Source organism: Cibotium barometz, chromosome 16 (assembly GCF_041138505.1).
Source record: "Cibotium barometz isolate CiBa-2024 chromosome 16, ASM4113850v1, whole genome shotgun sequence".
NCBI lineage: Eukaryota > Viridiplantae > Streptophyta > Polypodiopsida > Cyatheales > Cibotiaceae > Cibotium > Cibotium barometz.
The window spans coordinates 36,691,355-36,705,071 of NC_141061.1; the positions used below are offsets into that span (position 1 = coordinate 36,691,355).

General features: G+C 51.1%; 1 protein-coding gene across 2 annotated transcripts in view; it reads right to left on the bottom strand.

Moving 5' to 3' along the window:
• LOC147630603 (ABC transporter C family member 2-like) overlaps window positions 1-13,717 on the bottom strand; it is a 107,786-nt gene that overhangs the window by 22,287 nt on the left and 71,782 nt on the right. For both annotated transcript variants that reach the window (XR_015267679.1, XM_086810541.1), the window contains exons 15-20: window positions 10,137-10,304; window positions 9,902-10,042; window positions 9,581-9,781; window positions 9,387-9,485; window positions 9,100-9,252; window positions 8,547-8,944 (exon numbers count right to left, since the gene is read on the bottom strand). Coding sequence is in view for 1 of the 2 variants with exons in the window: in XM_086810541.1 (XP_086666667.1) it covers window positions 8,547-8,944; window positions 9,100-9,252; window positions 9,387-9,485; window positions 9,581-9,781; window positions 9,902-10,042; window positions 10,137-10,304 (1,160 nt within the window). In the remaining variant the exon portion in view is untranslated. The remainder of the gene's footprint in view (window positions 1-8,546; window positions 8,945-9,099; window positions 9,253-9,386; window positions 9,486-9,580; window positions 9,782-9,901; window positions 10,043-10,136; window positions 10,305-13,717) is intronic.

The following is a 13,717-nucleotide window of genomic DNA, read 5'->3' on the forward strand; positions in this document are numbered from 1 at the left end:
GGGTGGCCGCATCGGGCACACGCCGCCAGAAGACCACTGTAGACAAGCCAGGTGCCAACTGCAGAGCTCCTGTGGGCAACCAATATGCGCCAATAACCTTAGCCCGGGCCGGCTGACCATCCCACCCAGACCAAAGAAAGTTCATGATCAATCTCTGTACCTGGCTGATGCAAGAGCTGGAGAAGATCCAGCAAGACGTGATGTACCACATAATCGCTAAAAGCACCTGATTTGTCACCACCACCCTCCCAGCCAGGATAGCCGAGTTCTACTCCAATACAAAAGCTTCTTCCGAATGCTTAGAAGAAGCGGGGCGATCTGTTGCTCAGGTGACAAATCAAGTCCAATCTGGCATCCCAAATACCGCACTGCTGTGCCAGGAGGAATCCATCTAAAACTCGGGTCTCAGCTCCATGCCGGAGCGGGAGCGCTACTGATCCAAAAGGCCACTGTCTTGCGCCAATTGATCAATGCTCCAGAAGCTGCACCAAAAACCCGTAGCGACTACTCTGCCCTCTGAAGATTGGCCTGCTAGCCATGCAAAAACAATCTCGTGTCATCAGCAAACTCAAAATCGAGCAGGTCCTCACCCCGGACTGGGAGCTGGAGTCCTCTCAAACCAACCTCCTCTGCTGTCAGATACATGCTCATAGCCTCAGCAAAGAAGAGAAAAAGAAACGGGGCGAGAGGGCACCCCTGACGGACTGATTTGGTCAACTCAAAACTCGGCCCCCGTCCTCCTGCCATCAGCACCTGGCTACAAGCTGTCGAGTAGAGCCGCCACTCCTCGAATCCAGACTGGCTCAAAACCCAGGCGAAGCATGGTGCCCTCTAAGAAACCCCAGTCGACTCTATCGTATGCCTTCTCAAAATCGAGAAGCATCACGACCAGGTCCTCACCGAGAAATCTAGCTCGGACCGTCGCCTCCCAGAATGTGAAAATGTTGTCAAGGATACTGCGCCCCTTGATGAATCCTGTTTGGGTAGCATGAATCAGCTCCCCAAGGAAGGGCTGGATCCTCAAACTCAAGGCCTTTGCCAGGACCTTGTAGACAGCATTGAGGATCGTAATAGGTCTCCAATGCCGAATATCATTTGACGCTCCCTCCCCCTTGGAGATAAGAAAGATCAAGCTCTCTGAAAAACTCTGTGGCATCACCCCAGTGTCCAAAACATACTGAAAGCCCCTGCGGAGGCCTGGCCCCAAAAGGTCCCAATAGCGCATAAAAAAGACAGGCGTCAATCCGTCCTCCCCAGGGCAACTATGGCGCAGAAGGACCCTCAAAGCCTCAACAAGCTCATCCTCTGAAAGAGGCTCACCCAGAACTGTGCGCATATGATCTGTGACCCTCCTCTGCACATGGGCCCACACAGTCTGTCTGCAAGCATCACGTGCCTCGGTGGCTGGCTCCGCTGAAAGCAGGTCTCTATAGAACTCAGTGGCAATGGCTCTTATCTCCCCGGACTCAGTGGCTAACGATCCGTCCTGCCTCCTGAGCTGGCGTCCTGCTCGAGCATGGTGGGGTCCGGTAATCTCAAAGAACTCCCCAGTCACTCTATCACCAAGTTGCGTCCACTGAGAGGCCTGGCGATGATAGTAGAACTCATGTCTCTGCTCCTCTGCCTCTCTAACCTCCTGGCGTGCCTGGCTCAGCTGGGACGCCACCCACTCACATGTAGGCTGCTGCTCCTGAAGGCGCTGGAGCGAAGCAAGGCTACGTCTCAATCGACGCTCCCGCTCTCGTGTCTCTCCCAGCCGTGTCAAGGCTACAACGTGCAAAAAAGAGTTGAGCTCGATGAGTCCCTGGGCACACTGGCCTGCTGCATCCAGGTCAGAGCTCTGGCTATCATGCTATATCCTCTCAATGTTCTCAGAAAGACTGGGATCTAAAAGTATCCTCTCTGGGATCCTCAACTGCAAGCTGGTCTCCCGTGTCCTCTCCTCAAGTGTCAAAATAACTGGCGCATGGTCTGAAAAAGAGGTGCTAGCGAGAATGCCAACGGAGCCCCCACGCTCCCCGAACCTGTCGCCCACATAGAAGCGATCAATCCGTGATAGATTAGTCCCTTCCTGCCGGCGATCCGACCGAGAAAAACTAAGACTGTCCTGAGAGCGGGAGAAAGCCTCATGCTGCCATGCATCAGTGATCTGCAGTGTCATGCAAAATCGCTCCCAAGCTACAAGCTCCGTGCTGTGCACTGTAACATGACTGCCTCCCACCCTATCGGCCGGGTCCTCAAGCATGTTGAAGTCTCCCCCGACACACCAATGTGCGGCCTCGGGCAATGCATCTGTAACAAGGGTCCAGAAATGTGCTCTGGCACTAGCATGGTTGGGCGCATAGACATTGAGCACGCCAAAGAGCTCATCATGCATCCTGAGAATAACATACTGTGCTGTACTAGGCACAATGACCCCGCGATCCACAATGGCCTGGCGCCATACATCCGCAATGACCATACATGCTCCTCCCTGCCCACCCAAGGGGCCAAACCCTGCAGACCAAAATGTGTCCCATCTACCAGGCATCACCGAACCATATCTCCGAATCCTGCTCTCACTCAAATGGTGCTCTTGCATCATCAGAATATCAATACTGCCCCCAACCAGGCATCTCTGAAGCTCCTGCCTCAAGCAGCCACGGAACGTACATAGTGTGCGCCGCCAAGGCCCTGTACATTCCATGAGATGATCCTCATGGATGACCTGCTGAGGTGGAGGCTGTCTCAGCCATACGGCGGGCCTTTGCAAGCGGCTTGGATGGAGAATACTCCCCATCCGAGCGGCTACGAATCTGCCCACCCGGTGTGCAGCAAAAATCTCCGATCAGGCGCCAGTGGCTGTGTCCCATGGCGACTGCCTCCCGCTCAGAGAGAGCAACCTCGTGTATGCATACATAACCACGGTCGCATGCTAGGTCTGCCACTATGCGAACCACCAAATGTTGAATCCCAGAGGCATCCGCACTCCCGGTATCAAAGAAATGAGCCAACTCCTAGAGTCGGCCTATCACGTCTGTCACCTCCAGATCCCTCACATGGTGAGAAAACTCAACTGCCTGAGTCTTCAAAAAGCTAAGAGCGAGATCCAGAGTCCACTCCCGGTCGCTAGTGCCACAGAGAGCAAAGGAGAAGGCCACCGCTGAATCAAGTGCCTCCTCCCCTCGGGCCGGAGGTATCACCACATGAATTCTGATGGGTGCTGGCTCATGGGGGCCCTCCGTCCAAAAAGCCGTGTGAAGGAGTAGTCAAAAGCCTCCAAGCGCTGTCTAGTGTCAAGACTACTCAGCCGACTGCGGATAGAGGATATCCGTGAAGCCCGAATCGGCATGGTAGGTCTCCTCTGCGGTGCTCGAGCAAGGTCGGTGCTCAGTGCCCGCCGGACTGCAGGTGAGCGCCAGGGTATTGCTAGGGCCTCCCGGGGAGCTGAGGCGAGCGGAGGGGGAGGAGGGGGGGGAGAAGGGGGTGGGGAAGGAGCTGCTGACAAAACGGGAGTGGGGACGGGAGGAGGCGAAGGTGGAAGCGAGGCGGGAGGGGGGGACGGGGGACGGGGGGACGGGGGGACAGGGGAGGGGGGGGGCGAAGGAGGGGGTGCTGGCATCTCCTGATCCTCAGTCTGCGCTGGGGTCTCCTCCTGGAGGGCAGCAAAGCTGTTCCTCACTGGAACGCTACGGTGAAGGTCGGGGTCCCCTACGAGGGCAGGCCTTGGCCAGGTGGCCGACCTGCCTGCATATAAAACACTGGTTCGGGAGCCCCGAAAACTCCACTCTCTGATCAATCCACCCCCCCCCCATCCTAGGTAGCTGAATGACCTTCGGAAGGGAGGAGATGTCAGGAACCAGAACTCTGACCGAAGGCAGGCCAGCTGCTCTAGCCACCACTGAAGCTGCTGTGGGGCCAATCTCAAGCACCGAGCCCACCAATGCTCCTATCCTAGAAAGGAGCGGAAGGTACTCGCGGCGGAGTCCAGGGAAGCAAACTGTGACATGGAAAAGGCGCTCTCCCTGCTCGGCCGCTGCTGGGTCGAAGCCATGCTGCCAAGGTCTGAAGAAGGCCCGAGCGCCCCTAATGTCAAGGGGACTCATGGCTAGGACCTGGGCCATGGTCTGGGCTGTCTCGAACTCAATCTGGTAGTATCCACGGCCCAATAACTGAACGTCCAGGATCTTGCCCACATCTGCAAGAAGGCGGGCCTGTAGAAGATCACGGATCTCCCCTCTGCTGGGGCGAGTGCCGACTATACGGCAGATGGTGGAATGTGCCTGGAGGTGTTCCACCTCTGCGGCGAGGCTCGCTTCCTCTTCTAGCGAAAGAGAAAGCCTGACGGGGGTATCCTCAGGGGCGGGCCAGGGGGCTGCGGAAGAGTCCCCCTATGGTGGGGCGGGAGGAACCTCCATCAGTGTCTGAAGCTTAGTCGAAGGCAAAGCGAAAACGGAGTGTCTTGCAAGAACCGGGCCGCACAAAAGGTGGAGCGGGGAGGGGCGGAGGAGGAAAGGCGCAAGACAGAGGGGGAGGCGGAACACAAAGGGGAAGGGCTGGAAAAAAAAAACAGAGGGGGGCGGAAAAAAAGTTGAGGGGGAGGGGCGTAAGTAAGGCAGAGGCGGCGAAAGGCAGGGGGGGCGGAGGAAAAACGCGAAAAGGGGGGGAAGGGGAGGGGGGGGGAGGGGAGAGGGCGGAGGCAGGTGGAGGCGGCGGGTCGCGGAGGAAGGGGCGAGAGCAAGGGGGGCGCGAAGGAGGCGGGGCATGCGGGCAAGGGGCGGCGGGCGCGAAAGAGAAGGGGCGAGAGAGAACCCAGGCGGGGGGGGGGGGGGGGGGGGGCAGTCGTGAGGGCGGGGAGGGGGGAGTGCGAGCAGGCGGCAGCGTGAGGGGGGGGGGGGGGGGGAGCTTCAGCGAGCTTGGATCATATAGGATCGGGGGCCTCGTTTGGCCCGCCTTCTTGGGGGCTCTCCGCATTTACTTCCACCACGTAGGATGTGAGGCTTTCTACTACCTGGAACTAGTCAAGGAGTTCCGACTCATCACCATGGGGAATAAGGCCTTCTTCTTTCGTCGGCCAAGAAGTGGGTGTCGGAGAGTTGGGAAAAGATATGGGGACTCCTGTGGCACCACGGATCCCTTGATCCAGACCTTCCTCCAATTTGAGCTCTTGCGGGCCATGCTCTTGAGGAATCCACAATCGGTCGGAACCCCAGTGTTGTAGAACACATGTATTCCTAAGCCATGGTCGACCAATCAGTAAAGAGTATGCCCCTCTGACTTCAGGAAGCTGGATCACCACAAAGTCAAGTAAGAATGGAATCCCTTGGGTGACTACAGTGACTCCTTCCACTAGCCCGATAGGGGTCACCTCCCGTTGGTCGGCCATCCGAACACAGAAGTTAGCTGGCGGCGTCACCTTGAGGCCTACTGCATGGAGTGTGAATTCCGGCATGAGGTTCACACCAAAGCCACCGTCGACAATTGCCCCAAAAAGTGGGGTACCATGAATCTCCGCATAGAAGCGGGGGCTCCAGTAGTATGTAAGAGAAGGAGTGGCACGGCTGATACCCATGCAACCTGCAACACTGGAAGGAAGGGGAAACCCACCATTAGAATTGGTGGACGTACCATTGCGTTGCTCGAACAATGTACTGAGACATTGTTGGACGTTTGGGCTAATCCGCAGCAGGTCAAAGAGGTTCACTGACATGGTATTTCTCCACAGAGAAGGGTATGAGCTCTGGTTTGGAATGTGGAAGGAAAGGGGTAGATGAGTTGTCCGACACCGAAGGTTGGTTGTGGAGGTCCTTGAAGGAGGCCTGCAAGAAGGACTGATCTATGACTATGCAGGGAACTGGTAGAGCTTTATTATCGGACTCATCCCCTTGGTACTCTTGAGGCATGGCCTTACTTTTTGATCAGGTGACTACTGTGGTGGATGGTGGATCCTCATGGGTAGGTGTGGGGGTTGTGACAGACACCCCAAGAGTGGGAGAGGGAGGTTGGCAAGTGGATGGAGGATGTCCTAATGATGGAGTATGGCCTACAGATACTAAGTGGGTGGTGGGAGCCGGAGGATGTGGATGCCTTTGCTTGGGGAAATCCCGGGTACAATGATCTTTGGATTCTGGACAATGCCGGCAGGCCGGAGCACCTTCAGGAAGAGGGCAGCGGCTCTGGTAGTGACCGTATTCCCAACATCTATAGCAAAGAACGGGACGATTGCGAGGTTGGGGAGGGGGAGGGCGAATAGGATGGTTCATGGGGGCTGCTGCCATGGTGGTTGGTGCAGGAGGGTTAGGGATGAGTGGTGGAAGATAGGTCACCTGGGGATTGGGTGGGTAAGGACGAGGTGTAGCAGAATGGAAGGGTTGTGGAATTGAAACAACAGCTGTAGCATATTGGGGACTGCAGAGGTTGGGTGAGGAGGTTGTTGATGATGGAGTTGACGGAACCCCTTGAGATAGTAGCACTCTTTATCTTCATGTCGTCCTTTTTCACAAGAGGAGCAGTACTTCCTTTTTGGGAATTCCTGGACGGTATGTCCAAGTGACTGGCATATAGCACACCACAGCCCCTTCTTCGCTTCACGCTGGGTCTTCAAGTCTTCAATCTCCCTTTTGAGCTGGAGCAAGGTACTTTCCTCGCTAGGAGGTTTTTGGCTCACTTTGAGTGCCTCCAGCTCCCGCTTCAGCGGAGCAACCAGATCATCCAACTGTGTTACTGTTGGATGTGCAGAGCCGACATCACGCTCAAAGATGAGTTGTGCATATTCAAGTTGGGAGGCTAGCTCCTGGAATTTCAACAATGTTTTTGGTGTGGGCCGACTCTCCCGAATCTTCTACTGGGTGGATCTGGGTAAGGCTTGTGTCGCCCACTCATGCACCATGAAGTCGCCAGGGTAAGTCGGTGAGCGGGCCACCAACACTGTGGTCCGTGTCATGACTTTTGACACTCTCTCCCCTGGTAGCAGTTGGAGCTTCCCTAGCTCTTGGAGAATGCGGTCCTCATAGTTACCAAGACGGAAGGTTCGGAGGAATGTGTCCTTCAGAGTGGTCCAGTCTGTAAAGTGGTCGATCGGAAACTCACTGAACCACTTGTCTGCAAAACCTTAAAGAGTGGACGGAAAGAGTACCAAGAAGCCATCCTCCTGCTCAAGACCTCGGCTCTTACAAATAGAGATGAACCGTCGGATGTGGTCATCCACATCCTCAGCAGATGATCCTTTGAAGGTGGGAAGCTTGACGTTGACTCGGCCCAACACCATGGAAAGGGGTTCTACGCCAGGAGGATTGGCTAGACCACGAGGGTTGGCTTGGCCTCCCGCGTTGCCAAGGGTGGGGTTACTATGGTTAGCCACCATAGGAAGGGTGGAGGAGGTTCCCTAGGTGGCAAGTAGCTGAACCTCTTCCGACTGTAGAAGTGTATTGAAAGAGGACTTTTGGATGGGCTCACCGGACTACCATGGGCACGTGTATTGGGCATGGAGAGAGGAAGCAACACAGAAAGAGGACGCAACGCAAATGAAAAGGTGAGCTATCAGGACTCCCAGTTTCGAGAGTCCCGCTGCGTGTGCCAACTTTTAGTGCACCTATAGCAGGGCTGGTTGCCCGGTACACTATGTGGTGGCTCTCCTCTGGACAGTATGTCCGGAGTCCTTGATGCTCACGGCGCAACACAGAAGACACTACGCAGCAGGACACAACACAAGAAGAGATGAAAGAAACGAGACTGTGGAAAGCACAAAAACACTTGCACAACTCAGAGAACACTGATACATGTCCTTCACTGTAATTTGCACACTCAACAGAGTTCACAGTGAAGAGTACGGCACAGCACAAGCTGATGATAGAACAAGAGGTACAAATTGAGGTGGTATGAAGACTGCAAGATGAGGATGTCCTCCAAGTGAGAGAAGGCTGCAGGATAAGGATATCCTCTAAGGTGGGACGAGGGCCATATATGCCTGAGGTCGAGACGGTGGCATCTCCTATCCTTGGTGGATGCCTTGGGTGGCAGCGTAGCCTCTGGTGGAATCTCATATCTCTGGAGATGCAGTGGAGCGTCAGTCAGCGCCATTGGAGCGTCAGTCGGTGCCATTGGAGCCTTCAATGCACCTCCTTGTGTCCGTTGTGGTGGTGCATCTCCACTTGACGATCCAATGCTGGGGCCTCCGTTGACTCATTGCCAGTCACTGCCACATCACGTTGCGGTGGATGGTCCGTTGAAGTGGACGGTGGTCCGTTGTGGATGGTCCACCATGTGGGCACCCTTGGTGGCTACAATGAATGAGAAGCTTTGCACATTTTGTGTGGCGAACAGAGCGCCCTATACACTACACATATGGTACTCAAAGTCCTGTATGGATCACGAGGTTGAATACAAGTACAGAATGCAACTATGAACACTCTCATGCTCTAGAACATCAAAAAAACACCTCTAGACTTTCCGTGAGAAAACGGATCATGGTCTGACATTAGCATGGACTGCTCTAGAGTGGCTGCATTGGTTATAATTGTATGCCATAAGAGTGCTCCTTAAAAAAGAAACAGTCCTCTCGGATGTACCTTTCTAAGACACTCCAGCTGATGGTGCCTGTCTCACGTTCCTCCAGTTTGATCAATGTAGACTTTCCCCCTTTCTTTTTCTTCATATTATCTCCTGAGGGCATAGCCAAGTCCACTTGTCCAGCTTCTGCATTGGATTTTGTACTCAATGGACCAGCTGATTCTGAATTTTCATCATGGTTGTTTGTCTCGGAGATTTCTTCCATTTTCCCAGCATTCTCCATAAGTTGTTTGAAAAGTGGACCCGTTGTCATCAGCTCCTCATACGTGCCTTGCTCTTTTACCTTGCCACCATGGACCAATAAAATATTGTCCACCCTTGAAAGGAAGTGAAGCTGATTAGTGACCAATATTCTTGTTTTGTTGCAAAGCTCCTCTTGGATACACTTTTCAAACACCTACAAACAGTTTAAGAAAATCCAAGCATCACGTTTGGCATACAAAAAGAAAACATTTGCACGGCCCACCTTACCATCATGTATGGAAGATTAAACATCCTGCAAATAATTTGGTTTAATGGAAAGAAACTACACTAGAACATGCATAGATTTACCTGACGAGCAACATGTGCATCAAGTGCACTCAGAGGATCATCAAAGATGTAAACATCTGCATCTGCATAAACTGCACGTGCAATTGAAATCCGCTGCTTTTGTCCACCACTTATATTGACTCCTCGTTCACCTATTTCTGCAAGGTCACCACCCTTGCAGACAGATCACTCACCATGAGTCCACTAAATCTTCAGAATAAACCCAGACTAGTATGAAAATCTTGTTTTAGAATGTATATCTCACTCAGAATTTTTCAAAATAAAACAGCTGCATGTAAACAACTCACTGGCAGCAGCTCGAGATCGCGATCTAAGGAACTGACATGAATAGCTTTCCTGTAGCGCCCTGGATCATGGGGAGAACCAAACAGAATATTGTTCCGTACCTGCCAATAAAAAATAGCATAGACTGATTGTGCCCCAGAACTACCACATAAGTTTTAAAAAATCTATGCTAGATCATTTCATTGCAAACACTCACAGTTCCGTTGAAGATCCAAGAGACTTGGGAAACATAAGCAACTCTCCCTCTAAGGACAACCTCACTGTTGCCTACAGCAGATATCTCCCCTAGAATGGCTGAGACAAGTGATGTTTTTCCTTCGCCTGTCCCCCCAACAATTGCAACCAAGCGTCCAACCGGAACCTCTATGTTCACATTTGAAAGAGTCTTTTGCTCTGCCTAGAAATTATAGATGTCAAATTGTGTGTTAAACCAGAGATACCTGTATTAAACTAGAGCTTTTACTTGTTCTCGCAGTGGTTAGCCACCTGATTCAATGCTTTAAGAGAAGAGCAGCACCTTTTTATCCCATACAAAGTTTCCATTCCTAATGTGGATTGCAGGATGGCGTTCACTGAGTGGGGGGTTTGGTAGAAGGACGCGGTCTTCAGCAAGAAGAAAGTCTTGCAACCTTTGCAAAGAGACCTTGGCATTTGCAATCTTTAAAAGAAAAAATATAGATTTTATTGAGCATATGCAGAGCGGAGAAACACTCCAGACCAATATGCAATAAACACTTGAAACAACCAATCACCTGGGTTATCAAACTTGGAAGCATGAAAAGAGGAAACCTCAGCACTGCAAATAGTGAGAGTGAGGTGAATGCTTTTGCTGGTGTTAGATCACCACCAGACAGTGTGTACATCCCAAATGCTATAACTGTCACCAAGACCGGGACGCTGTTCAACAGGAAACCGTTTATCTGAAGAGTTCAAAAGGAACAATTTAGATCTAGAAACAGGGTAGAAAAGATCCCACATAGGTTCCACATTTTTAAAATTGTTGAACTCATAAAGTAGAAGAGATGCAATGCGTATCTTTTTGAAGAAATGATCTTGTACCATGCCAAAAGTTTATATCTTCCTGACAAACTTAGGGGGGGCTTGGGATGAGTCCATTCCCACCTGTGTCCACCTACCAAGATTAATCACACCCGGTTCATCCCATGGTCGCCCTCTATCCCATCGCCATTATTCACCCGGCCAGGCTCATACCATTACCCATATCCCATCACCCAACTCATCACCTTGTTGGTGCCACCCAGGCCCATCACCCATTGCCCCTACCAAAGTAGAGTGTTTCATGAAACGTGTTTCCTAAATGTTTCTGAAAGATCCCATATGTTTCAAAAACGTTTCATATAGATATGCTTTCAAAAATGCCAAATATGTTACTTATATGCATAAAGAAACTTGGCAACTATGGTTCATTGTAAAAAAAATGCATTCTATCATACAAAGAATGCATTGACTGTTTTTAAACACATTGACAAGAGCATAGATAAAAAGAAAGGAAAAATTAAAACTTAAGACTTCAAACACATGCAAAATATGCCATTTACCGCGTCATCTGAGGCTTTATGAAATGCATTTCAAACGCTTGTTTGAAATGCCAGGTATAAACCGTGTTTCATTGCTACTAAGCCCTACCACCCTCTAACGACTCTTACCTATCGCTCTGTCGTTTCCCTATCATCCCCTACCTACTGCCAAACACCGCCCCCCCCCCCCCCCCCCCCCCCCCCCCCCCCCCCCCCCCGGCCACCCCTTCTTCCCCTCTTTTCACCTATCAACCTATAGCCCCTTCTATCCCCTATCACCCTCCCTTCTACACCCTATCACCCCCTCCTACCATCTATCCCCCATTCTAGTCCCTTTCACCCTCCCTTCTACACACAATCCCCCCCCACCCCACTACTACTTATCGCCTCCCTGACCCCACTCATCGCTACGTGCTCAACCATTGCCAATTGCCGCCAATGCAAAGCCCAAGCTCGCCACCCTTCGCCACCAACCACCTTTTCCCATCTCATCCACCTCCATCACTCGTGCAACTCCAAAGATCGGCCTGGACATGCTACCATCCTTTGCTGCTAAGTCACCACAATGTAGCTACTAGCCTCCTTGGCAAAGCCATTAGTCATTCATGCACCACTTCTAATTACTCCCTCTTTGTTCAATTTCTCTGCGTCTCACAGTCACTCCCTTCCTCTCTTGCAGTGACCCTTCTTGTCCTCAATCAATGAAATTCGCTCACACGGGGTTGATCATAATCTTGACACACACTAATACCAATAAACAATATGAAATGGCACAACACCAAACAAAATAGCAATGCTAAAATTCAAATGACACACCCAATAGGACTGGAAAGGGCTGACCCCCTTGTAATGTGTCTTATGAAGGATTTCTTGAGATACAAGCTTCGTGGACAATACCTTCCAAAACTTTGATACACAGTGTGATTGGTTCCCCCTTTTTCTCATCCAACCAATCCCACTTTTTGTGGATGTTTTTCATGAAATTGGGAGGCAAAAAAAGTGGGCAGAAAACTTGTCTTTAAATTCAACCCACGTGGTGATGGTGTTGCTCGAAAGCTTCTCGGCCAACCACCATGTGCAACAATACCTTTCATGTACATTCCAATATGTCTGAGATTTGATCTCTTTGAGAATTTTCCTCATGAAAGGTAATTTCAAACTAGGAGATAAAAGATAAGGCTTACCAGAGTCAAACTCTCCATGATAGTTCTCAAACTTCATTGATTTGTGTCATGCCTTGAACTCTTTAGTCCTCTTCCTACGACGTGAATCCTCTTATTAGTCTCGGCTCTAATATTACCTTTATCTGCACGAGCAATATAACGCTCCAGTTTCATCCTTGTAGGGTCTAAAACTTGATTAGGTGCCCTGTGAAAATTGGTAGGAAGTGAAGAGGCATATACGAATTTACCACGGAACAAGTGTTTCTCATGTGCAAAACATTAAAAAAAAATCAGCTTGGTATTTATCATCTACATGGGCTCCACAATGTACATCATCAACACCCTGTTCTCCATGAGCTTGCCTTCTTGAATATAGCCCCCTGTCCCTTTCCGCCTCCTACCCGCCCTTTCTCCAGCCCCGTCCTGCACCCCTGTTTGGGTTTTTCTCCCTGCGTTCCACCCCTGCTCCTCTGTTCCCTCGCCTCTTTGTCCCTCCAACAAGCCTCTCCTCCTCCACACCTTTTCCTTCATTTGAGCCTCCCCTTACCTTCTGCTCCTCATGACTGTAGCTAAATTGAATGCCAATGAAGAACACAAAGAAGAGAGAGATTGAAAAATTTTTTTTTCCGGGGAAAGGATCCTTCTATTAGTTAACAAAAAACCAGCCTCGAAGGGCTAAATACAACCACACCTCCATGTACGGGGCAAGAATCAAAGAATCAAAAGGTGGAGAAAGATGCACTTCTCCTCTGGTTGGCCGCTCTATGAAGAGAAGGCTATCTCATAAGGGGGAGGGGGAGGGAATAACGACACAGGTGGTCTGTAATTCCAAGTGGGATCACCAGCTCTATCTCTGAGAAAAGGGCCAAGCCGCTAGATCCTCAAGAAAGCTTCCTGCCGCTTCTGCATGCGGTCATAGCCACCCTGCAACTTCCCTCACTGAGAACACAAAGAAGAGAGAGATTTTAAAAAAAAATTCTGGGAAAAAGATCCTTCTATTAGTTAACAAAAAAACCAGCCTTGAAGGGCTAAATACAACCACACCTCCATGAACGGGGCGAGAATCAAAGAATCAAAAGGTGGAGAAAGATGCACTTCTCCTCTAGCTGGCCGCTCTATGAGGAGAAGGCTATCTCATACAGGGGGAGGGGGAGGGAATAACCACACAGGTGGTCTGTAATGCCAAGTGGGATCACCACCTCTACCTAGGAGAAAAGGGCCAGGCCACCAGATCCTCAAGAAAGCTTCCCGCCCTCGATGACTTCACTACATTGAGCTCTCCAGATGTGCCAGGTAACAATGCTGCTACAAATCTCTCATCTCTGGCACAAGCCCAGAGTCCAATGATCAGTAGGTATTGCTGAAATGTGAAGGTGAGAGACTTGAAGGGCTAGCCCCCCACCTTCCTACTCATAAGCCATGACAACCTTAGCCTCAGTGGCCCAAGAGACGGTGCCCCATGAAATGATACAGGTCGAGGTCCTGTCCATCATGAAAATAAGGAGAAAATCCGCTACCAAACCTGTTGAGCCTTTGGCCAATCCCAAAGACAATGTTGCTTAGACTCTTGAGGGTGGCTACACCTCGGACAAGCTGCTGTTGACCGCCCATGGCCAACCGCCGCACTCCTGT